This window comes from Dermacentor andersoni, chromosome 2 (genome assembly GCF_023375885.2).
Source record: "Dermacentor andersoni chromosome 2, qqDerAnde1_hic_scaffold, whole genome shotgun sequence".
In the NCBI taxonomy this organism is placed as follows: Eukaryota; Metazoa; Arthropoda; class Arachnida; order Ixodida; family Ixodidae; genus Dermacentor; species Dermacentor andersoni.
This window is the reverse complement of record NC_092815.1, coordinates 166,066,364-166,092,594: the sequence shown is the minus strand read 5'-3', so window position 1 is coordinate 166,092,594 and position 26,231 is coordinate 166,066,364. Positions and strand designations below refer to the sequence as shown.

The window sequence follows — 26,231 nt, the reverse complement described above, 5'->3', positions numbered from 1 at the left end:
CTGATAGCGGCACTTGAAACTTAGGCACACTGTTGATCTGGACGGCTTATCACTGTATTCTAGAAAGTTCCTCCAGTACACATGCCAGCTGAATTCCTGAAGATCGATGACAGCGCCACCCCTCGACTGAAGTAATCTGCGCGCTTCAGTGACAATAACAATCGCTGCTTGTGAAAAGTGGGGCCAGGTAGTTTTGGCGTCTGTTCGAATTCATGTGAGTGAACGCTTGCTTGCACAGAACTTCACGTCGAACGAATAACCGGTAAATGTTATCGAACAGCACCGTCTCCTTTGACCGGTGGCCAGGTCTGCGTTATACATTGTGCAGAAGTGGATATGCACGTGCACGAACGTGCACGTGAAACGCTGCGCAGAGAGCGTGAATTAGTTGGTGGACACTAAAATAGAGAACGCTTGTTTTCTTCTTGACACCGTGGTGTCTGTAGGTGACTGGTGGGTGCCTAGATTGCTTTAATGTAAGTGAGTCACTGGAATAATGTTTGAGAAGGCCTTGCGAGTTACACATAGTACATACGAGGTGTCTTTGGAATTGTACTGGGAGGGTAAACTGTGTTTTTGGTGTCGCTGACTTTTCTGTTTCCTGGTTCTTGTAGGGTACTGTTATGATTTTCGTGTGAACGTCTGGCTTTCCAGTGGCGATAGTGAAAGTGGACAGTAGCGATGGCCATCGGCTATGAGTACGAAATAAAGGGTGCAGAGCCTGAACAGATGCCAAATATGAATGAGAGTAGACTTCTGTATGGTGATAAAGCAGAAGTACCCAGAATGAGATGCTGCCGGTGAGCATAGGCGCGTAACATGGCACTAGGGAGGGCCTGAGCACTGAACTAGACTTGCGGGTTTCAGCTCCACAGAGTCAACAACGTGAAGAAAATGGCGTAACAGGCAAGCTGTTTGAGAGGCTACCAATAAGAATCGACGCTGGCAGTTGCCATTATTTCTTCAATCAATGACGGAGTAATACAGTGACGAGCACGACTTTCTTGCTCATCGTCACATGGTGGCTTAATTTCAGCCATTTTCAAGCCTTTTTTTGTATGTGTGTGAAACTTCTAAAAAAAGAATGCTTTTGCGCTTTACAACAAAGTGTATAAAGCTGCCATATTTACCTTAGTATATCGAAACACATGTCTGAGAGCCTGCCAAAAGCTGGCGCTCTTTTCCAGCCTCTGTGCACCTCATGGCTGTGTTTCTATATGTTGCTAAAACTGGTTTGTGCGCAGGACATTCGCCAGCATGACGCATTTTGCAACTGCGATGTACAGTGCTCACGGAATGAAACGCGTCAATTTAGGGCTAACTAATGCCCATACTTTCGTTTCCACCGGCTGCAGTTTGTGTCACATCGACGTAATTTTGGTGCGTACACTTAGAGCGGAGTCCGAGTTACCTTTGGTGACCAGATTCCTAGCGACATGACATGGTACTCTCGACTTCTCTGCATATATGCAGCGTTCTACTAAATGATCGCAGTTGCGTTTCATTCCGTGAGCACTGTACATTAAGCGATTACCACTGGTTTTGCGCAAGCGTTCTCCAAAGATTGGGAAAACATATCCGGCAGATATATTCTGTACATCTTTAACAAAAAACGTTTCTCTATTACAATGTAAATATAGTCTCAATGGACAGATACCCACTAAAATCGTTTTTGTTTTAAGGTGTTCGCTTCTCTTAGCTCGTTTCTCAGTTTTGCGCCGTTCACTCTTTCGCCACGGAGAAAAGCGAGCGAGAGAGGTCAGATAGACAAGAGAGCCACCAGAAGGCGCTTTCTACACCACCAGGTGGTGTCGCCTTCCGCGTATCACGACCGTTGAAGCTCCACGTTGACGCACGTCATCGTTCCATCGACGTCATTTCTTCTTGGTCATTCCATTGTAATCACGCTTGCATCATTAAATTCTGACTGTGATGGCCTTCTCCTGTAAACGTCGTCTTAATTGTGAGCGATGCGGTTCTCGGCATACCGTCATCGTCACGGCGTAGTCGCGATGCCGTTGTGGTCGTTCCATTGTGGTCATTCCAGCTTCTTCATCCGACTATCGTCATACCATAGTTGTCATGCACTCGTCACCTTGCGTTCGCGGTAACGCTGTGGTCGTTATATCAGGCCACAATTTAGAATCAGTCATCCAGTTGTTGCCGTGCCGTCGTCGTCATACCGCCTTCGGATTTGCCAGTGTATATTTAGAAAGCCGCTAAGAACTCGAGCATCGGAGAAATGCGTCGTAGAATAAACGACAACGCTATAAAACATCTTTTAGAATGAACTGTCATGGAGAAGACTTATCTGGCATTGAAGCTAACGCTTAGGCACTCGCTTTGCTCATCATTAACCATCCCGTGAGTTTTCTTGTCAGCAATGTAATACTGCCGGAATGAAAAGGTCTAACTAGCGCGCATTTTTTTGTTTGCGCTGTCTTCAGTTCAAGTCACTTGTGGGAACTCGGCTTGTACAGGTGGCGTCAGTATTACGTTAACGACCAGTCTCATAGCCACGTAGCATGGCGCCTTCGAAAGAGCCCTAGAATAGTCCGTAGGGGATGCCATAAATTGTAATATCCTTGGCGCGTTACATTCCGTTAGAACAATGCATGTCTTTGTGTACTAAATTACGTGGGTGAAAAAGAAACCCACATCGCAATATGATACTAGTCGATGGTGCATATCAGGATCTCAAATATTCCCTCTCCTTTGTCGGGGCTTCCTTAACCCCGCAGAGGCGAGTTGGGACTTATGAAGAAAGCGATGCCGCTCATATAAACATATGTATAGGCTGCGACGGATGAACTTTGATTCTTTTCGATATTGGCATTGCACTGCTGCATTTTTCCTGTTGAACATTTATCTGCCTGGCCGAGGAAAGAAGTTTGTTGTGACCTGTGTCAGTTTGGGAGCAATAACTTTTTTAGGCAACTGAAAATTCTGAATGCACTGTAACCTCAGAGGTGACAGAAGATATTCGCAGGTTAACGTTAAGTACCTAGTCAGGTTTCTTCTTTTTTTCTATAAGGGCGGTTTCGAAAGAAAAATTCGGTAAAGTGGGCGTTAGCAAGCAATGTTGGGTAAAAAGTAAAAGATGTTGACGGCTTTTCGAGTTATTAAAGTGTATCCGCAGCAATGCAAACGCCATTGACGCTCCTTCCGAATGCTTGGACGCATACATTTTTTCACCTGTGATAAGTGCTATATATTGTGCAGTTGAAGCCTTAAATAGTGAAAGTATCCTCCCAACATGTTATATAATTGAGAGAAAAGAGAATATACGTGATAACGCCTGCTTGAAATAACTGTTCGCTTGAACTCTTGTGAAATGAATATACGCGGTATGAATTACCACTTTGAAAGCTAGCTAGCATAACAAAATTATGTAAAGGGAATATATATATATATATATATATATATATATTTGTACACCGCACAGAGTGGCCATGAAATGCTTACGCACCTCCTTATCCGAGATAAGAGGCGAATATTTTTGAAGCGTAAGTGCGATGCTTGCTCCTCAGAATTACGAGCAATGGTTTTATGGTGGGATACGGTCACACACTGCTTGTAACTTGAACCTTACTTGCGATCGCACAATCTGCAATTATTCGATGATGACTGTATTGTTCTACATGTGTTAAGCAACGTTAAGTGCTTCGTTGCGTTTCCTCGGGAGAGAGTGCTAACCGAAAATGCGCCTCGTTTATTTTCCCTTCACTGCAGCACCGCCTGAGCCGCCAGTGATACGAGACGGTGAAGGCAACGAACTTCGAGGGACGATTGGTCCGTTCAATGAGGGCAGCACTCTGGCGTTGGTGTGCGTCGTCTATGGCGGTGAGTGGGATGTCTCTTCATTACATATTCTGGGGCAAAGAACCATTGTTTGAAGAAACCCGGAAAGGCAGATTAGTTCGACTGGTCGGCAGCTGTGTTGCAGAAAGTTATCAGAAAAAGTAAATAGCAAAATACCATCCTTATTTTTTTAGTTTTTAGCTATCGAAAGCTACATTGAATTGAAGCGTTGTGGCCAAAACTGTAAATGTACGTTCTTATTACCTTCTTTTAGGAGATATCAGAGCATTATCAGGCGAATTTGGAGTAATATTGCTTGCTGTTGATCTTGCATGTTAATAACAAAAATGGCGGTGGAGCTACGGCGGTCTTCTTCGTATACAGCTTAAGGTGCTTCGATTTTATTCAACATCACTTATGGCCAGAAGATATTATTTGCAACTGTGCGCAAAACAACTTGGTGCAGTGAATGCCGCCATGACTTTCCCAGGTGTGTTCTGGGCGACGTGATAGGTACGCGCCAACAACTCACCTTTATGTAAATACTTTCTTGAGAAAGATGCACAAGTAGAGTTACTGTTAGATAGAAGAAAATTGGAGGTTTCCGCACGAATGCAAACAATAGTAATTTCAACCTTTATACGCACAGCAAACCTACACAAGGAACAAGTAAATTTGGAAAGTTTTCCCTAAACTTCATGGCACCTGATACGGAACAGTGCCTCGACGAGTTCCTGCACTCCCACTTTTCGCGAACTTTTATTTATCATGATGCATCCATAAAATAATGTGTGGTGTTTCATGTATGTTGTGATAAAGTACTATCTAATGTTGCCAATATATTCACTTTAAACCAGATATTGATTCTGCAAACTAAAAAAAAAAAAATATTGGACATCCTTGATTAGTCATGCGGTGGTTTGTTCATGAAATTATTGACAATTTAGTAATGAAACACTGTGACCATTCATTTGAAAAATTGCTTTCATGATCTTAAATTAAGAGATTAGAATGCAATGTGAAGACATGACATTTTGCGAAGGTATACAGAATATGGTGTAAGCTATTTATGAATGTACGCAAAAACGCCATATTTATTGAACACAACGATGTGCATGAAGCAACAAATAATCATTCAGTGTTTTGACTGTATCAGCCCAGGAAGTAAGTTGTTCGTCTTCTTTAAGGACCTGGAAAAAACTCTATTACACATTTGGCTACCTGTCATTGTAATAATTGGCAGAACGAGCGACGCAGGGTAATGCGCACAGACTGGTCAATTGCCATCAGCAATGACGTATGGTCCCTATGACAAGGCCTCTAATAAAGTGCCGTTGAAATAGCGAACTGGGGTAGAAAATGCATCTTATTCGAAAGCAGATGGCTGCAAAAAACGGCACTGTCTGGTGCTGTGCTCTTTGAGACACAAACTATAATCTAAGTTGCCCAGAAGACTTCTCAGATATCGAAGGTAAACCTTGGAGTTTCTATTTTTAGATATTCTTCGTGAGAACAAACTAACTGGTTCCTTCGCTAGCGTCTTTAATCTGCTAAATCTGCTTTAATCTGCTTTATTCTGCTAAATTATAACTCTACGTATAGTCTCAACCGTCGTTGCATACGCGACGGGAAGAAAAGTGGATTCACCGCTGGCATATTCAGTTGGAACATTCAACATTTCACATTCTTGCAGTAGGCGCTCATCGCCCGCGAAAATTGTGACGTGGATGCATCCAGATATTGCTCATATTAAATGCGCAAGGTATTGCTTTTAACGACCCATAGGTTTTGGGTTTAATTACGCTGGTATGTTCCATAGGCCCGTGTAGGAAAGCCCATTGATGTCTATATGCTGCACATTCTCATGAAGGGTTTGGCAACCGAGTTCCGGAGTTACTGTGAGATTACCAATTCAATAATCGTCAGCTGCTCGCTGAACATCTTCCCTGCACAAGCACAGACGGTAACCGAGTGTCCATTCTCCTCTCGTAGGAAAACCCAAGCCAACACTTGTGTGGAGCGGCATGCCGGACGGGATGATGGCCGAGGTGCGCCCCTCGTCCGAAGCACAGCTCACCACCTCGACGCTTCTCATTCACTCGTTGAGGAGGGAGGACCTGCGTTCGACGCTCTACTGCACAGCGTTCAACAACATATCGTCGCCAGCCGACACATCCGTCACGCTGGACCTCAACCGTGAGTCGCTTGGGTTCATTCCCTTGATTGCATGGACAAGACCTCGGTTGCTAGGCACACTCCGAATGGGATGGTTTTTGTGCGTGTCAGGCACGTACCCACGATTTTCTTTCGTGGGGGGGGGGGGGAGAGGGGGGCAATCCAAGGCGACTTTCGTATGCAAATGCAGGGCGTACCTTTACTAGGACAAACGTGAATAATGCCCAGCATTCGCCATAAAGACGCGTAAACACACAATAGAGAAATGAAATAAGGTGTATCTCACAAGTAAGTCTATGAGATACAGCTCTCGTTTACTTGGCGAACAAGGAACCACATCAAATGGACTCGCGCAGGAAAGAAACCCAGGAAGGACACTTCCAAGCACGCGTAAACAAGCGAAAGTGTAAGATAAAGATTTTTGGTAGCGTTTTTTTAATTAGATCCGGAAGAATTATAGAGAAATGTATATTTGCAGAACAATAACAGGTTCTTTTGAATCCCTCATTTACTGCTCTATCAAGTTCAGTGCCAAAGCCGACTCGTATTGTTATTCGGGAAGTTGCGTAACGATGCGTGGTCACTAGTCCCGTACAACCGCGTAGTGCGCAGGACGCTGCGGCTCTAGACGTACTGCGTCCACCATTGTAAATCAGAAAAAGAGCCACTTAAGCGCAGCAGAGAAGTGGCTACGTCAGGCGGCTCGCACGATTACTGTGGAAGTGTCATTCAAAATACACGGAGTTGTTCGCCACTACCGGTGGCGTCTTCTCTACTTCCCTTTTCAATAAAAATGTGTTGGTCCATTAATCTTTTCGCAAGCAGCCATTAAATTTGTTAATTTTCGCTTTTACATCCTATTTGGTTGTTGCCTTGGTTCTTCCCCTTTGTAGGTCGCTTAATTTCACAACTCCTTGCGCCTCTTGTTTTCAGTGGCCAATTTTGCAAAGGAAGCGCTGTACAATTAGGGAAAATCCAGACAAGGTAACGGGTGACAGTCATATTGCTTATAGGTTCATCGGTTATTGCAGGTTTTGATGTTTGACGCTATTTCGCATTATTTAATTTTCTACCTTATCTCAACCATAACGTGGGTGTATGGTTCCGAGAATCTGCCAGCATAGCGGCCATCCGTCACTCGAGGAAATAAGGAAGAAAAAGAAAGTTAAACGCAACTGGTGTTTTCTTCAGCCGCAACTCGTTCCACGAGCATACTAGCTAGCTGACTACGAACTGAATTCCTTTCCTGGTGCCTGGATCAGTCTAAACAAAAAAAGGTTGAACTAACGAAGCAACAGCGATGCGCGTGACTGCTCCTAGATAGTGACAACTGAGCGCATCTCGAGTTATTCGCACGGGCACCGAATCGATCAGAAAACTGCCTTCACATCCGAGGAGGTTTCGATATTTACCGTCATCCAAAAGGAGTGACAAAGGCAGCAAAATATTGACCGCCGAATAACTGTCAACTCTCAAGATTGATTTGGCAGCACTTTAGGAATGGGGGTAAGGAGTGGTGGCATGGGCGGGACCTCCTAAACCCCATCCTCCCCACTGGGTACGTGCCTGGTGCGTATTATAAGGTTCGCCTCGAGCGTACGAATGCTTGTTACAGAGTACAGCGCAGTACAGATTCCCATGGCGTACTGGTGAGCAAAGAGCAACCTCCGGGAAAACGTATAACTTGTTTTCAGTATTGTTGGCTGTTGGGAAAGATTTTCGTCCTTTTTAATCTCTAGGCGTATTTAGTAAAACTACAAAAAAGACATTAGGAAAAGATAACTATTGTACGTGTGTCAAATGCAAGGCATAGATAACTCAGAATCATGTAACAGATACGTGGAAGCCGAGTCAGACCGTTTATGAAAGTCTTGTTCATGCCCTATTATTCTCTGTAGTTTTTCGTTTCTTTCTTCAGCCGTGAATATTAAAAAAAAAGGATTTCGAAAGGAAAATGCCATGTGTGTTGATATGCGTGCTAACCTAATCGCACTCATAACGGAGTACATATTCTATGTCTTTCGACTTTGTATGGTTCTGTCAACACGACTTCTGCAATAATGTCTGAAAAAGGTCGATTTTCCTCCATAGATAATATTGTTGCGTTGCAGAAGTCACATACAAGGATGTCTTTACAATGTTTACAAGAGGCATAACGATGCATAAACAAGATGGCTGTCGAGGCCGGTTCCACCCAGACACATCGAATTGTCTTTTTCTCACTGGCGCCACTCTTGTTTGCGCCGTAACAATATGACTGAAGTAGACAGCGGTGGCGTGTTCGGCCAAGGCTCTCTGCCATGGCCATGATAAACTCTATAATGGCTTTTAAAGCGAAGCATTGTTTCCGGACCATCTTAGTGGCTCAGGCCATCTCTGCATGAGATAGTAACGTACAAGAGATGACACATTGCATAAGGCAGAAATAAATAAACTTGCGCGGAGCGCATTTACGTTAAGTGCATAGAAGAGGGGAGGGAGGCGCGGCAGGTTTGTGATGGCTCTACTATGCAGAAACGATTGCGACAGCAAAGAAATGCTTACAGATACACCAGAGATCGCAATAATGATAATTTCTTATCCGCTTGCACGCATGTCGTGACGGAATAAACAATATCCGGCCTTCAATTACGTATAATGTGACGTTTAGTTCGTGTTTAATTGAAAGGAGCTGTATTGATCCGTTTTGCTGGAAGACCTCGCGGTCAGTATATCGACCACCACGCATGCATTTTTTTTAGCCTGCAATGAAGTAATAAATGCCGTGAATTTCATAAGGAGAAATGTCTCTGACGACATGTTCTGTGAATCCTTCTGTTGCAAAACCAGCTACACGTGCACGCAATATTGCACAGACATTGTACGAATATAAAACATGAAAGTGAGCCCTTGCGACAGGATAGCTTTGATCGTTTCTTGATATTGTGGTGGATGCAATTTGCATCCACCACAATATTGCTCTTGCTTGCCGTCCGGTTTTTTTTTTGAAGATTGCGTGCTCCTAAGTTCTGCTGCACGCGAAGGCTTGAGTTTTCCTGTAAAATATGCAACAAACATTTAATAACTTCTTGAGTGCTACAGCTTGCAAGGACGATTTTATCATTTAGATTCAGCACGTTTAGCTGAAAGTAATTTCCTTTTGGCAAAGCTGTTTTGTAGAGCATGCATTCGTATTTCTAAGTAGAATAACTCTTTTGCACGTGAAGCCTTCTGGGCGGAGAGCATAACGGATTTTCGTTTGAGCAAAGGCGTCGGCTATTCCTTGTCATGAAACAAAAGCAATTCATTGTGTTTTTTATGCAGATAAAGGAAATTTTTTACTTGTTTAGTTTGTGAAGTAAAGGGTTAGAAAGAAGCTCCAGCGATCAAAAATGTATCCCATTGCGTGCACTTCAAGCGACACGCTACTTTCCCTCGTGGTGTGATACCTTGCTATGGAAGATGTTTGCAGATACAAGTTACAAACGTGCATGTTTCAAAATGATTGTGCTTTGACGTGCTGTGGCATATGACATTTTCTTCCCTACTTAACTGCGATGGAGCAAACAAGCGTTCACGTTGGTCCATAATGTTGATGGCGAATTTGCAGTTTGCTCACGTAAACAGGACCGAAACATGCCATCAAGCAATCGATATTCAGACTTGTTTTCAATACATCTCCATGCATTATTACAATTTGGACACTCTATTTTGCGTACTCTTGTTGCGAAACAATCAAATGGCCCATTGAGTGAAAAAGCCGGCATCCGTCATGTGGACAAGTGAAAGCCGACACCTAAATTCCCATTGGCTGCGACTGCGCAGAGCGGGCAAAGACGAATATCTGCTACCTCGCTAGCGCGCCAGGTGTTGCCGGAGGGGAGAGGGCATCGCCGCGACGCCACGCAACCCTCGCTCTCGCTTTCGGTCGCCTGTGTTATCCCCGTATTCCTTTGCCGTGCAAGCTGTCGCCTACGTTCTCAGTGTGCCTCGGTAAAGCCCAATCAAAACGCACCAAACCAGTCGGGCGAGGTAGCATGACGTCAAGGATTGAAGTACACTGGCTTTGTGTTATCTAGGAGGCGTTGGCCGAGTGTTTAAACGCGCTCGTTTGCCCAGCAGGAGTTCATAACACGTAGGACCGCACAGGAACGTTCCACTGGACATTAATGCTTTCGAATTCAAACTCATAAGGCTGCTTAGGTGGCCTAGGATTTTATGTTCTTTACGCATGCGCTCAACAGGTCGTCATTTCTTTCTTTTTTTCTATAGGCTGATGCACTCAGTGGCATAACGGCCCATATTTGTAAGTAGCAGAAATGTAAAGTAACTCTTAGATATATGGTTTTATCGCTTTGAGTCCTTAGAGTAGATAAGCATTGCCATGTACCCCAACATGGGGCCTTATAAGCTTACAAACAAGCAGCAATGTACAGCTTTTCAAACGCCATTAAGCATTTTATCATTTTAACTGCATAGAAGTAGACTGGTCATTATGGTTAGACATAAAATAAGAAAAAGAAAAAAAAAACGGCCGTGGCTTAGCTTGGTTAAGCCTGGTGATTGCGAAGCAATAGTGTGTTATTCTCGGATCAGCTGGTAGTTTGGCTGGTGGTAGTCTTGGATTATGCTAGTGTTACTGCTTACAGTGAATCATCTAAGAGGAAGTCATCCGTCGAATCCGTGTGTGCCAACAAACATTTCCCTCACCAGCGTGCCCATTACAAAATCTTCCAGTATCGATTGGCCGACGGTGCGATAACACTCAATTTTCTCCGCGTCGTAAGATATGCCCACTCGGTGCTTGCAGTAGCGTTCTTTAAAGTACGGTAGCGTTACGCCGAATAAATGTTGGGGTTATTGTCCCCGTCCAAAATGCGATACAGTTTGTTGTACGTCTCCTCGTCATCTTCACGATGCATTAGCGGTAGCTTGTATGTTTCGGCCACGTTGTAGATGGGCAAGTTGTCTGCATAACACCCCCATCGTTCGTCGGTTATCTTAACTTTGCCCCACTTGTGCATCTGCGTGTCCGGCGTGTCGCTGGTTGCCCCGGGGTCCGGCGGTAGACCCATCTTGCGTCTTACAATGTCGTTCTTGTAGCGCGTGTAGGAATCGCACCGCTGGCACGAGTTGTTGCAAACTCAGCGCTGACACCCGTTGTTGCAATCGGGTCGCAAGCCCCAAGGGTAGCGTTGGCCTGGCGGCCTGGGGCACTGGAAGCATCCGAAGGTCTCGGCAAAGCATGAGTCGACTGGTAACAGAACAACTGGTTTATTCTAACATCGCAAAAGAGCGGGCGGTCAGGTCGACCGAAGTGAGAGACGGGAGAGCACGTAACTCGACAGAAGAAATCGGAGCCTCTCTCTCGGCGTCCGGGGGCAGCTGCTCTTATAGTCTCGGAGTTGAGGGCGAGAAGGAACGCCTCGTCACCGGCGCACGTGACGGCGCCACGGACACGCTGAGAGACAGGTTGAGACGAGTGTAGTGACGCATCGCCAGGCCGGCGCCGTGGTCAGACCTCCTCGCTTCACTCTTGGGGAGCTCCTCTCCCCGGCTGCCGCACTTTGACAAGCGTGGGCACACACACACACACGCACACACGAAGACACGTGGCACTGAAACACGCCTGGACGCGCTTGGCGGGGAGGCGTATCGGCGGCGCTGAACGGGCCGAAATGTCCGCCGCTTTGAACGAAGCCCCGGCGTCCGTTGCATCCGCGCCGGCTATACCGCGCGTCGTAGGCGAAACGTAACAGACCGCCCCGCCGGGGGAAGGAGATCCCGATGGTCAGGGGACTGCATCCGCTGTCCGGAGGGATGTCGCTTGATGATGCTCATAACCGAAGTCGGTCGTCCTTCGGCGTTTCTTGAGCGCAGCGCACAGAGAAGGCCTCGTTCTCTCGTTCAGGTTCACACAGGACACTGCAAAGTGACTTCGGGAGAGTTGACATTTTTGTTCTCGTTCCCGGCAAGCGTTAGAACTACGCCGAAACTCAACCGCTCAGTCAGCAAGCACGGCACAACCCTCACTAAGCCCTGCCAGGCTCTTTCCCTTTTTATACTACTGCCTAGTTCCTTACAGTAGTTTAGCAGCACTCAGAACGCGTCCACAAATCGGAAAATTGCACTAGAAAGCACATCATCACTTTGAAACACTACACAAAAGCAATATGTTAAAAAAATCCTGCCTCAGGAAGAAAAACATCAGTAACAAACAATTTTGAGGCTGATTCCCACGTTAGGGGCTTCGACTTAAGCCATCGGCGTTACCGTTGAGACTCCCCTTTTTGTAACGCACCTCAAAGGAATGTTGTTGCAAAGCGAGGCTCCAGCGCAGGATGCGGCCATTTGTGGAAGAGATGGTCTGCAGCCATTGGAGAGGGCAGTGATCCGTCTCGCAGCATGCGAAGCGGAGAACGCAGCGAGCGACCGTACACTAGCTCAGCTGGCGAAAACCCCGTAGCCGCATGCGGCGCGGTCCTTAATGCAAACTTCACCCCAGGCAGACACAGCTCCCAGTCAGTTTGATGTTCAAAACACAATGCTCTCAACACGCGCTTCATGACGGAGTGGAGCTTCTCAACGGAATTCGACTGTGGGTGGTACACTGAGCTGTCTAACAGCTTTACCCCACACCTTTCGAGAAAGGCTGTCGTCAAAGGGCTCGTAAACACCGTGCCCTGATCTGACTGGATTTCCGCAGGAAAACCAACTCGCGCAAATATGGACAGTAGTGCATTGACTATCTCAACTGAGCTTAGTTCTTTAAGCGGCACTGCTTCAGGGAACTTTGTCGCTGGGCAGATCACAGTCAAAATGTGTCTGTACCCCGTGGCTGTTACCGGCAGAGGTCCCACTGTATCAATAACGAGCCGTCTAAAAGGCTCCGTAATGATAGGTACCAACTTCAACGGCGCCCTCGATTTGTCCCCTGGTTTGCCCACCCGCTGACAGGTGTCACATGTCTTCACAAAGTGGTCTGCGTCCCGAAAACACCCTGGCCAATAGTACTCCTGCAAGAGACGGTCCTTAGTTTTCTTAACTCCTAGGTGTCCGGACCACGAACCCCCATGCGACAAGCGCAACAGATCCTGACGGTAGCATTGAGGCACGATCAGCTGATCGAACTCCACTCCTCTGCGGTCTAGATACTTTCGGTACAGGACCCCACCTCTTTCCACAAAGCGAGCATTTTTCTTGGCGACACCTTCCTTGACAATGCAGCGTATGTTTTCTAGGCTGCCATCGTTTTTTAGCTCGGCTATCAAAGCCGACCGGCTGACTTTTAGCAACCTATTAAGTCCATCTGACGTAGGCGCGATGAGCAAATCTGCAGATAGCTCTCCTAACTTTCCCGCATCGGGATTTTCCTCTCCAGTATCTGGTGCCTTTAACGCTACAGGCTCAATTTTATTCAGTTCGGGCGTGCTCTGAATACCAGCTTGCTGCGCTTCTGACTCTTTCTCATTGTTCGACAACGTCGGCCCCGCAACTACTGCCTTTGCAGCGAGCTCCCGAACCTTCGATCTGGTTAAGGCCTGAACGCTAGCCTCACCAAACAAAAGCCCCTTCTCGCGCAGGAGGTGATCGGACCTGTTCGAAAATAGGTACGGGTACTGGGGGGGCAGCATAGATGACACTGCCGCCTCCGTCTCAAGCGCTCCGAAAGGTCCTTCAATCAGCACTTTTGCTACGGGCAGACACACGCTGTGAGCTTCCACGGCTTGCTTGATCCATGCGCACTCGCCCGTGAACATATCGGGTTCTACGTAAGAGGGGTGAACTACATCCATTGTAGCTGCGGAATCGCGAAGCACTCGGCACTCTTTCCCGTTCACGAGGAGGTCTCGCATGTAAGGCTCGAGAAGCTTCATGTTCTCGTCAGTGCTGCATAAAGACAAAAACACGACTTTTGTTTTTGTTTCTGGACACTGCGCCGAAAAGTGACCAGGCTTCTGGCACGTATAACAAACGCGCGCTTGCCTCGTCTCGAACCGCTTTCTGCGTTCGGCTTCGGCTGCCGCCGTCTCCTTACGTTCGGTCGGACTGCTTTCACTTGCATCCGAACTACGTGTTTCCCCCTTTGCTCTCATGGGCGTGAACTTAGGCCTCTCAAACTTGGAGCCAAATTCACCCTTTTGACCGTCCTTAGCTCCGCGAGCCCGACGCGTCACAAACTCCTCGGCTAGCTCGGCGGCTCTAGCCACCGTACTAACGTCTGGCCTATCCAGTACCGCACGTACCCAGTACCCAGTACCGCACGTTCTCAGGTAACCGACTATAAAACTGTTCTAGCCCGAAACACTGCAGAACTTTCTCGTGGTCACCAAACGCTTTCTCTTCTTTGAGCCACTCCTGCATGTTTGACATAAGCCTGTAGGCAAACTCTGTATATGACTCACTTCTGCCTTTCTCGTTTTCCCGAAACTTCCGACGGAACGCCTCCGCTGACAGCCTGTACTTTTTTAGCAGACTCGATTTCACTTGGTCGAAATCCTCTGCCTCCTCTCTCTTCAAGCGAGCGACTACGTCGGCCGCCTCGCCGGGTAACAAAGTGAGCAAGCGCTGTGGCCACGTTTCCCGAGAGAACCCCTGCTTCTCGCACGTTCGCTCAAAGTTAACCAGGAACAAACCAATGTCCTCTCCAAGCTTAAACGGCCGCATCAGGTCAGTCATTTTGAACAATACTCGTTCTCCTGCACCGTGTGCCTGACTTCCATTACGAGCGCGTTCCATCTCTACCTCGAGACGCTTCATTTCCAAAGCGTGTTGACGGTCGCGCTCTTCTTTTTCTTTTTGTTCTTTTCGTTCGCGCTCCTGTTTCTGTTCTTTAAGTTCGCGCTCCTGTTTCTCTTTTTGCTCTTGAAGTTCGCGCTCCTGTCTCTCTTTCTGTTCTTTAAGTTCGCGCTCCTGTCTTTTTGCCCGCTCCTCAATGGTCTCAAGGCATTCCGACAGCTCGTCATCCTCATCTTCTAACTCGAGAATAGCCCTTAGCAGTTCTGGTTTTCTGAGTTTGTCTGAGACATCCAGACCCAACTCTCTTGCAAGCTCCAGCAATATCGGTTTGCGCAACGACTTCAAATCCATGGCTGCTCTGAATGCTGCTTTCTCTACTGCCTACTATTGTCTTGCCGCAAACTAACCCGGCAGCAACGACAACCACAATTACCAGCTCTGTTTCTGACACTAACAAAAGCCTGGCAAAACTCAGTAGAAGAAAGTCCCGCACTCACCAAACCTCGCAGCCAAGAATTCAGCGCAGTCGTTCCGCTGCAGGCAACCAGTCATCACACAGGGCTCGTTGCACTGCTCCCGGATGGTCGTTGTGCTGCTCAGCATACAGTCAACCGCATATCTTCGCTGCTGGCCTCCGTTGTCGCGATCTCACCGCTGGCAACCAGCTGTAAGAATCGCACCGCTGGCACGAGTTGTTGCAAACTCAGCGCTGACACCCGTTGTTGCAATCGGGTCGCAAGCCCCAAGGGTAGCGTTGGCCTGGCGGCCTGGGGCACTGGAAGCATCCGAAGGTCTCGGCAAAGCACGAGTCGACTGGTAACAGAACAACTGGTTTATTCTAACATCGCAAAAGAGCGGGCGGTCAGGTCGACCGAAGTGAGAGACGGGAGAGCACGTAACTCGACAGAAGAAATCGGAGCCTCTCTCTCGGCGTCCGGGGGCAGCTGCTCTTATAGTCTCGGAGTTGAGGGCGAGAAGGAACGCCTCGTCACCGGCGCACGTGACGGCGCCACGGACACGCTGAGAGACAGGTTGAGACGAGTGTAGTGACGCATCGCCAGGCCGGCGCCGTGGTCAGACCTCCTCGCTTCACTCTTGGGGAGCTCCTCTCCCCGGCTGCCGCGCTTTGACAAGCGTGGGCACACACACACACACGCACACACGAAGACACGTGGCACTGAAACACGCCTGGACGCGCTTGGCGGGGAGGCGTATCGGCGGCGCTGAACGGGCCAAAATGTCCGCCGCTTTGAACGAAGCCCCGGCGTCCGTTGATGTCGCTCTTCGTTTTCCTTCTCTCGAAACGCACGTTCCTTCTCGAGCCGCGTCTGCCGCTGTTCCGGGGTTTCTTGGACACGCCTCTGCCGTTTAGTCGCGTTCCAGCGTTCTGAACTAGTAGAAGGAGACTCACTGTCGGGCAAACTCATAATTTCTTCCTATGCTTCTGCTGATTCCACAGAGGAGGTTGCACGTTGTCGCCGAGCTGCATACTGGGCACGCCGCTTAGAAAGTCGTTCTTCTCGTTCTTCTTCCGTCTCCGTAGCTCGCTGATGCTTCCTCTTTGCATTCTGCCGAGCTGCCTTGTTCGTAGGCACCATCGTAACATCTGGCTGTATGACTGCCTTGGCGAGAGGAGCGGAGCTGTTTTATACAACTGGTGTAACGTCACTCTGACCGTAGTGCCCCTGGTGAGAGGAGCGGGAGTTAGGCCGCCGTTGGTGGCTACCGCCTCGCCTCGCGACGGCGTGAGATGGGGCCCCGTTTTTACACAGCTGGTGTGACGTCACACCGACCGTAGCGCCCCTGGTGAGAGGAGTGGGAGTTAGGCTGCCGTTGGTGGCTACCGCCTCGCCTCGCGACGGCGTGAGATGGGGCCCCGTTTTACACAGCTTCTGTGACGTCACTCTAGGTCACATGGTGTGACGTCACGCAGCGAGGTCACGCTAAAGGCCAATGGTGCCTACCACCGCCTCGCCACGGAACGGGCTGAAGTGCGACCTAAAGTAGTATTGCTTCGCAATAAAAAAACTGGCATTTGAACGCCCGCATTAACTTCAAATTTCAGTTTGAAATTACTGCATCTAAGCACCTCCCACTGACAGGAATCGCTACCACTGACATGTAGTGTGTGACGTCAGGAAGTGCTGTGCCACCACTGTGTCGTCTGCTTCAAAACGGTTGAAAAACGCATCAGATAGAAATCTTGCTCCGTGTGATCTGGTAGCCAAAGACGCAGCATCAGTGCCGACTTTGAATTGTGTTGGACATTTTTTCTCTCGCACAATAAAAGTAGCACAAACTAGAGAGCTCCGGCAGAAAAAAAAAAGTTGACTGATTACTGAGATGCAGACGCAAATGCATAAAGGTGCAGCGAGACCACGACGTATTTTCGGCTGTTGCAATACCTCCCGATGTTCACAATAGACAAAAGCATGGTCTTCAAATTGGCCTCTGCTACTACGACAGATCCTTCGCTAGGGCAGCAATTTAATTTCCCCACCAGTAAGTGCTGACCGACCGCTGTGCGATTCAAGAACTACATAAAAAAAATTATAAATAAGATTTGCTACCTCAATGAATGCACCCAAATTTTTACATGCCAAGTTCATTGCTATGCGAATGCTACTTAGTGCGTAGATACGGTTTCATTGTTGTCATTAGCCCCACAGGTTCTAAATAGCAAAGTGAATATAGCGTAAACTAATGTGCAAAAGAAAGAACCCAATGATGCCAAAACCTAATAAAGTAGGTTATTGGCCAATGTAACCAAACATATTGATGTTCTAGAATTTGCATGACCTAATATTCGGATGACTGGCTCATTGGGAAGAAGCGTTCTACGCAAGTCCCGAAACACCAGTACGTGTTTCTGACATTTTTCTACGACCCATTTCACTAAAGAGACTCTATTTGGCGTACGTTTCGTGCGAAACGACGAAATGGCCCATTGAGCGAAAAAGCCGGCGTCTGTCGTTTGACCAAGCGAAAGTCGACACCTAAATTCGCATTGGCATATATATTTTTTCATTGTCGACTTATGTACTAGCGGCACGTCGTGACGCTTCCTCACTGCTCTCTTGAAATTTTTCACTACGCAGTGCGTCCCACATCGGTGAAGATCAGGCGTACCGAGATCCCAATCTCGGCAGGCCTGCCAGCCGAGATTGCCTGTGAAGTGTGGGGCTCTAGGCCCCCGCCTGTGGTCACCTGGTGGAAGGGTCTGAGTGAGCTCAATCACACATTCGTCTACCTGTCGACGGACGGCAATATGACCACGAGCGTGGTGTCTTTTACCCCCTCGAGAGACGACCATGGCTCCAGCCTCGCCTGCCGCGCCAAGAACCCGACCATGACGGAGAGCGTGGAGGAGGACACGTGGACCATGGATATCCAGTGTGAGTCGCAGCTCCCAGAGTACGCGAATCCTAACTTTCTAATATAGGGAAAATAAACAAGCATGTGAACCATTCGTCCCTTGAAGACAAATGTTTTGCGTTCACTAAGTAAGACTTGCATATCGCTTGAAGATGATCACAACGCCTCTTCATCGAACACTGTTCACGTTGCACAAAGTATATCGACGCCAACTGAATACTTATGTGCTGCCATAAGTTTTGTAAACATGCTCATTGTGAAGAATCAGCTGAAAATCTAGTTTTTTCCTGTAACTTCTAAGGTGACGCATATACCATTGATGATCTCGCTTTTGGTTTAGCTTTGCAAAATGAAATTATATGTGTACTGCTCTTTTTAACTATTTCATTTCATACGCCTAATCATAGGTGCTATAACTTAAAGTTATTCCAAAGTTTTCTTTTCCACTTCTGCAATCAGCTCTCCGTCATTGGTCAAAAATTTTTTGGTCAAGAACTTCGCGTGTCTGTCGCGTTGCGTCACGAAAACCGCGACAGTTTCTCATCTGATATGACGTTTACGCACTGTTTGTGCGTGATTCGACCAAACAAAAGAAAAATAATTATTTCTGATTCTACGCTTTTTGCCATTAGCCGTCTGCTATCGGTCAAAAGGTTTCCGGTTACACCCACTTCAGCTGTCTGTCACGCGACGTCACAAAACCACGAGAAATGAATGCATCAAAATGACGTGAACAAAATTAAAATTTTCAACGTGAACAAAACTGATTTTCTTTCTAAGTAGCCGGAGACTGCCCCGTTCCGAAAGGAATAGAAGATGGCTGCCCACTGATCCTCCTGGCACTGTCTATTCGGAGCAGCTCGGGTGCAAGAATTTATTGGCATAAAATAGAAATGTTTGCGTGGCAGTATAACGTTATCGAGCCCTTTAGGCACTCATGCGACGTCGCTATGCCTTCCCGTCTTTGTGGAGGATCCGTTTTGACAGCATTTTTAACCTTCCGTTGAACACCGCCTCGATTTTCGACAAGTCACCGCAAGCTGAAGGAGGGGAAGCGGACCAATCGCAGACGCAAGCACCGCCCTCTTCATCCGGTTATAGATTTTCAATGCGCTGGCTCAGCCCCATCGAAACCCTCTCCATTTGAGCGTGCTCCTTGCCTCTTGTCAGCCAATTAGAAAAGAAAAACCGATCAATCTAGGCAATGTTGTACATTCTGAAAGCAAACAAAAGTTACCGCCTATAAACGAGGGGAGTGATTGGACTGTTAAGGCAACGCTTCTGGTCGCCGCCGCATGCTTCCATTGGTAGTTACGTAAATTTAACGTTGGGAGATAGGAATAAGAACATATCGGAATATTTTTACGTTATAGGGCCCCATCTCATGCAAGTATTATAATTACATAGCGTTGGCCAGCCTTGAAGACGTCTTGAATATTTATGACTAATTGTTATAAAAACCTTTATAAAGGTTGTCATAACAGTAACGAAAGACAGTGACACATAGTAAGTTTGATGCAGCTGTTATATTCCGCCTTGTCAATGCATGCCGAGTATGAGTAACGTAAACATAAAATGAAAACAAACTTCGCTATCTAGAAATTGAAAGAAAAGCTTCCTAATAACTCTACGTATGTAATAAACGAAAAAGCACATCATTGGTTGGGAATGTTGCAGTCAGGATTAACAAGAAGTACCAGAGTTTTGCGGATATATTGAGACCTAGAAATGTGAATATATATGGTGAGCTATCAGAATTATTGGGCAAGCTGCGAAGAAAATTTTGGTAATTGGCTCCATTTCAAATATTGAAGGGTGATATACATTAGGTGTTTAGCTACTTAAAAAACCAAAGTGCAACATACACCTCCCCCCCCCCCCCCCGCCCCACTACGTGCAGTGGAATGATGCACAAAAACCTGACTACGAAACACGAACTACTTTATGTCGTTGCAATGACGGTGAGTCATTGTGGCCGATGGCAACCAAATGTTGCATTGGCAGTCTCCTGTCAATGTCAAATTGGCGTCCGTCACTGCAAAACGAATATGAATGGAGAAATATAATTATTATGATGCTGCGCAAGATGCACAAGAAAAAGAAAACAGGACTGAACATTGCAGACCCTTTTCTTTTGTTGTGCATCTTGTGTGCACATTAATACTTAAAATATGAACCAACTAGTCCACAAGAAACTATTAATAGAAAAAAATAGTAATTGTACTTCAACGGCAATGAAAACGAATCGGTTCGCTAATTTTCCTATTGTCTGGAAATTTCAGCCGAAGCAAAGAGATTGAAGTCTTTAGCAAGGATAAGGAGCGTGTATTCTGGCGCGGACATTTTCTAAAAGGTTTTACACTATATAGCAGAGGTATATGAAAACAAAGAACTTTTGCCAGTCAGCCAAGAAAAGATTAGGAAAGGACATTTCTTGTGGACGTCATCGGCATGACAATTATGATGGGATTGATGACGAAGTTGCGAATAAATTTGAAACTACCTTAGGCACACGTTTGCAGAGAGAAAATGGAACTAGGCCTTTGTTGTTTTTTATTCATTCATTGCAATAACGTTGACTGCTACGACTATTCGAGGGAAGACGTTTCTCTTTCTGGTTTTGCATTAACCTTCATTAATTTGGGGTTCTCAGGCATTTTCTATTTTTTTTCCATTGTCTAGCCAGTTTTTAGCCATCCTTTGTGTTGCGCTACAATTTCATTAACATAAGGAATGCTCTCTCAGTCGGTCTGCATGCTGAGCGTGTACTTCTTCTCCCCCACTGTTGCAGACAAACCGAAGATATCGCTCCAGCTGGGCACCAAGCTAAGCCTGGACAACATCCAGGAGAACAACGACGTGTACCTGGAGTGTCGCGTGGATGCCAATCCTCCGGTAGACGAAGTGGCCTGGCAGTTCAACGCGCAAGAGCTGCAGGCCTCGGAGAACGTGCTCGTCTCCAAGAACTTCTTGGTCATCCAGCGAGTGCAGACGCTCCACTCGGGCCTGTACTCGTGCAGCGCTGCGAATGCCGAAGGTCGGACGCAGGGCGAGACGCTCCAGCTGCGCGTTCAGCGTGAGTGCTTGTCTACCACTCAACACTACTACTAATTACGAATATAATAATATTAATAATAATAATAATAATAATAATAATAATAATAATAATAATAATAATAATAATAATAATAATAATAATAATAATAATAATGTTTATTATATTCATGAGTGCTCGTTACCACGTGACATTTACAGGGGATCAAGAGCCGGTTGCCAGAGTGATTTCTGCCTTCTGAATGCACTGCATGTCATCATCCTCTTTCGGTACTTGTTTTCTTACCATGATGATTTCTGGGGCCCTCGAAACCGATACGCTGCAAATGCCACAGCCATACCGGGTAGCGAAGGCAATGAACTAGAGCAGCGTCAATCGATGTTATGATACCTTGAAATTCATTTCCATCAAAATAGTTCAATGGACCTCATCTTTATTTCTTCTAAATACATTCGTCAATTAATAAGGTCAGAATTTGTTATTTACACACTATTCTATCTGTAGCTTTAGCTTCCCTTGTTGTTCGAGTCGTTTCAGCACTTCTACTATGCGCGTGCCATTCTTAGCTCATTCATATGGCATGTAGCTCCCGTGCTTTATAGGATCATTATTGTTAGTACTAACGGTACGGAAGCTTCTAGAACTAAAGTGACTCTCTGCTTGCTGCTATAGAATAAAGAATAAAAAGGGCCATGGCTAACCGCTTGGTTTCTTGGTCGTCAACACTATTATTAGGCACGGGAGACAAAGAAACATACTGACACGTGTATTATTTATTCTTCTCTCGGGGACTGCATTTCACCCACTGAAAACCTAAGCTTCTCACTCGGTGCAAGACGCGCATGCGTGATTGGAACTTAGTGGAATGTTATCGATGTTTCTATGCGTCGTCTGTTATCACCTAAGATTGCGTAATCAGATTTTGTACGGGACGCGGATTGTGCGGTATTTTCCGGAACACACGCGAACACAAGCGATTACTCTGGAAACTTCGATGACTCATGTATAAATGCCGACGTCCTTGGCCGGCAGATCAAATTTCGATGATCGCCGTCTGTATTTGCCGCTGTCGTTGGGCTTTGAGTGTAACTTGCTTTTGAGGGCACAGTTCGCCCAGTAAAATGTTAAAGGGAAGCTGAAGAGTCTGTCGAATTCAATAAGACGCTCATATACGGATGCGGGAACCTTATAAACCATGTAGGTAAAATTTGGGGGGGGGGGGATTTCAATTAGGAGTGACGTAATCGTCGGTTGAAATTGCGCTGTAGCTCCGCCCCCCGTCGAATGCCGCGCGCTGCTGCTGACGCTGACGATGCGAGCGGAGACCGGAAACCGCGGTGTTGTGATGTCAACTCTAGTGTTTCGTTCCTTCGCAGCGTCCGCGACCATGCCTGACCGCGCTTGTTTCTGCGTGCGTGCCATCGTAATCTGCTTCGATCGACCCTGCATTTCTTTGTTGGTGCGTCTGCGTGTATGTAGAGTAGTAGTCAACGTGCGTGGTAGTCAACGTGAGTGGTAATTAACGTGAGTGGTAGTCAACGTTGTAGTCAACAGATGAAGGTCACTACACGTACTGCATGAACCGGGAAGCTTTTCACGCGTTTAAACCGTCTTTGTAGATTGCCGACAGCTTTGGACAGCGCACAAATGCCGACGATCGCATCCCCGCTTACGTTCCACGAGGAGGCATTCAGGAACACAACATTACAGTTGTTTGACCGGAAACGAGCTCACTAGGTCGGCGAAAGATCGGCGAGATCACTAGATCGCTTGGAGTGACGTAATCGTCGGTTGAAATTGCGCTGTAGCTCCGCCCCCCGTCGAATGCCGCGCGCTGCTGCTGACGCTGACGATGCGAGCGGAGACCGGAAACCGCGGTGTTGTGACGTCAACTCTAGTGTTTCGTTCCTTCGCAGCGTCCGCGACCATGCCTGACCGCGCTTGTTTCTGCGTGCGTGCCATCGTAATCTGCTTCGATCGACCCTGCATTTCTTTGTTGGTGCGTCTGCGTGTATGTAGAGTAGTAGTCAACGTGCGTGGTAGTCAACGTGAGTGGTAATTAACGTGAGTGGTAGTCAACGTTGTAGTCAACAGATGAAGGTCACTACACGTACTGCATGAACCGGGAAGCTTTTCACGCGTTTAAACCGTCTTTGTAGATTGCCGACAGCTTTGGACAGCGCACAAATGCCGACGATCGCATCCCCGCTTACGTTCCACGAGGAGGCATTCAGGAACACAACATTACAGTTGTTTGACCGGAAACGAGCTCACTAGGTCGGCGAAAGATCGGCGAGATCACTAGATCGATTTGCAAAAAACATACTCACCGAAGAGCATTTCCAACACGAGGAGATCCCAAGACTTTGCTTTCGTTCGCGTCGAAAGCACTGCTCGCACCAGCATCGTTTGCTTCTTCGAGAGGCCGGCTCTTCGCAATCGGCTCGCACATGTAGGGAGTAACGCCGAACTCCTCAGAAAAACGCAATCTCTCTAAATTTTCCATTACCGTCTCAGAAAAACAGCACCAAACTACCTGGCACCGCGCTTCATGTGTAGCGGCAGCGGTCGGTTACTAGAGTTGACGTCACGAGGCGCCCGACCAATCACAGGCGGAAACGAGACGCGCGAGCTGGGCGCGTCCGCTGCTGCATTTTTCGTCGAAATAAAATATATTTGCGCTTTCTTTCGCTCAATTTCGATACGATATTCGAATTCGGAGGGTTGAAAACCATTATGTACAGATGTTCACTCATTTTTTCTGGAAAACCTTTCAGCTTCCCTTTAAGTTATTCACAGGTTTGGCGCTGTATTTTTCAACGTCACTATGTTTTATATTCCAACCACTTCACAGGGGAAAGAGGCTTCATGGCTACAGGTTCGTGCGTGTAATTTGAAAGCATATTGCTATATAGGCAACGAGCAAAGCTTATTCAAGGCACTTTTCTTGCTATTTGTGCTCGAGAGTGTAAACTCAGGTATCAGTCATATAAGCATAAACATCTGTTTATACGTATAGTAAACATTTCTCTAAAATTGCAATAGCTAGGAACAAGTGACAACTTGGAAACTATAAATGTTTCAGCGTAGTGAGCGACGGTACCTCGTCGCATACTGTTTTATATATTTGAAGCTTAATTGCTTTTATTTTATCGTAAAAATCACCAAGCAGCCGAACGTCGAGCATTCCGAGAATATGTGCGAAGTTGGTGTTTACTTTGGCAGAATCTGCCGAATAGAAAAAAGTACTGTATTCTTAATGAAGCCGAATTTGAACATGGCAGCTGGGTTCACTAAAGCCCGCTGAATACAAATGAAGGATTATGAAAGGGATAAATTGTTATTCAGCTAACTGTAGCAAGAAGCTGCAAGCACAGACTTCCGCAGAATTCCCTTGCCTTATTCAGCGTCAATGTGCTTTGAGTTGTCGACTAATTCAACCTCTTCCTGCAATCTTTCGCTTCCTGGTTAACTCGAATGGCGACGCAATCAGCCCGAAAATGCTTTAGTCACGGCTTTTATCTCGGACGAGCAAGAACGTTTTTCGCTGAGATAAATGTTTCTCATCTCAAAAATCCGTATCGGTTTATATTGTAGCTTCTTGCGACAGCTGAGTGGATATCACTTTATTCCTTTCGTAAATCTGAGCGTATTCGTTAATAAACAATAACTAACTAGGCAAACTTTACCCTTTGCTACATTGCATTGTCGTGTGTACATTGTTTCAATTTCTGCCTGTGACCGTTTTGTACTGGACTATTGCAGTCATTCAATTATCTCTACGCACTGTATTCTGTATTAAGTATTTCTGCATTGTTATCGCTGATTCTATGAGGAAACGATCCTGTATATTACGATTGCCAGTGCTACGAGAATTGCACTGAGGATTTTCTATTGTACGCGCAAGCAAGCGACAACTGAGAAGTGTGCAGTGGGACACGTACAAATAGTGCACGTACTTGATGCGTGCGTAAAGTTCTACGGCCAGTGCCATCGTTCACTGGCGCTTTGAGCGTTGCTTCTTTTCCTCAAGACACGTTCGCCCACTAAAGAGATTATTTCTGGACTCATGCTTTTGGCAGTGCTTGGTTCTTATTCCAACATGAACACTGTAGAGTTATCCAAACGTGCTTGAAATTCTTAAAAGAAAATGCAAAATTATAGAGCTCGACTCCCCAAATGTAGAGTTTAAATATGTGCTTTGGTGAAATTAGTAAGAATTCCATGAACGTCTTTAACACACTGGACGTAGTATCTTTCTTCGGCGAATAGTATCCCGCATTTGATGCAATCCATTTCTCAAGGCGGAACATGTACGATCAGCCACTTTGTCAACTGTGTTCTAATGACGGGAAATAATTGTGTTTGCGCACGAGGGTAACTATTGGCAATACAGACCCAATCGTGTCGTCTACGAAGAACCCTCAAGTGTATTGTCGCACAGCGGCAGCCTCGCAGTGACGCAAGGGCAGCGGCGGCAACAGTCGTCACTGTGTCACAAGCGAAGTCATCACTATGTGACAGGCTGTCTGGTATCTCATGATTTGTCAGCGCAACAACAGACATATCATGAGCATATTCCAACTCACTCGGTTCTCGCTACTTGCGCAATGCACTTCAGGTAGCTGCCAGTGATAGACCAGTTACGCCACCCTTCGTCTAATGGCGTCCACAATAAAGCTGCGCGCGCTTTTAATTTGAGAGAGATAGAGAGAGAGATAAGAGTACAGGAAGGCAGGGATGTTAACCAGTCAAAATTTGAAGTTCTACAGCATCAAGTGATAATATGCACGGCGCCCAATAAACCTGTATGTAGGTCAGTATAAGATTTTTTTCTTTTACCTCTTTCTTACTCCGTTACGTAGAAGTACAACTTTGGATAAAAATAAATGGCGGTAATGAAGACTCGAAGACATTCCCGTGCATAGTTTAATGCACACAGCGTTGACACGCATGGGTCAGTTTTTCCTCAGTTAAGCGCCACCATCACGTTAGTAATCCTCTGATCGCAGCGGCGCCCGCCAGGCGCCTTCGTTAGCCGCGGTTGCCGTTCGAATCGCTCCGCGAGAAAATCCGAAACGCGGCCACGCTTTCAGATAAGAAAACG

At 46.6% G+C, this 26,231-nt stretch overlaps 1 protein-coding gene across 2 annotated transcripts in view; it reads left to right on the top strand.

Annotated features, from left to right (window-relative positions):
• The window catches only part of LOC126540503 (neural cell adhesion molecule 2-like), a 282,822-nt gene that overhangs the window by 231,717 nt on the left and 24,874 nt on the right, over nucleotides 1-26,231 (top strand). For both annotated transcript variants that reach the window (XM_055076069.2, XM_055076070.2), the window contains exons 4-7: nucleotides 3,733-3,843; nucleotides 5,794-5,997; nucleotides 17,793-18,089; nucleotides 20,861-21,145. In XM_055076069.2, the coding sequence (XP_054932044.1) occupies nucleotides 3,733-3,843; nucleotides 5,794-5,997; nucleotides 17,793-18,089; nucleotides 20,861-21,145 (897 nt within the window). The remainder of the gene's footprint in view (nucleotides 1-3,732; nucleotides 3,844-5,793; nucleotides 5,998-17,792; nucleotides 18,090-20,860; nucleotides 21,146-26,231) is intronic.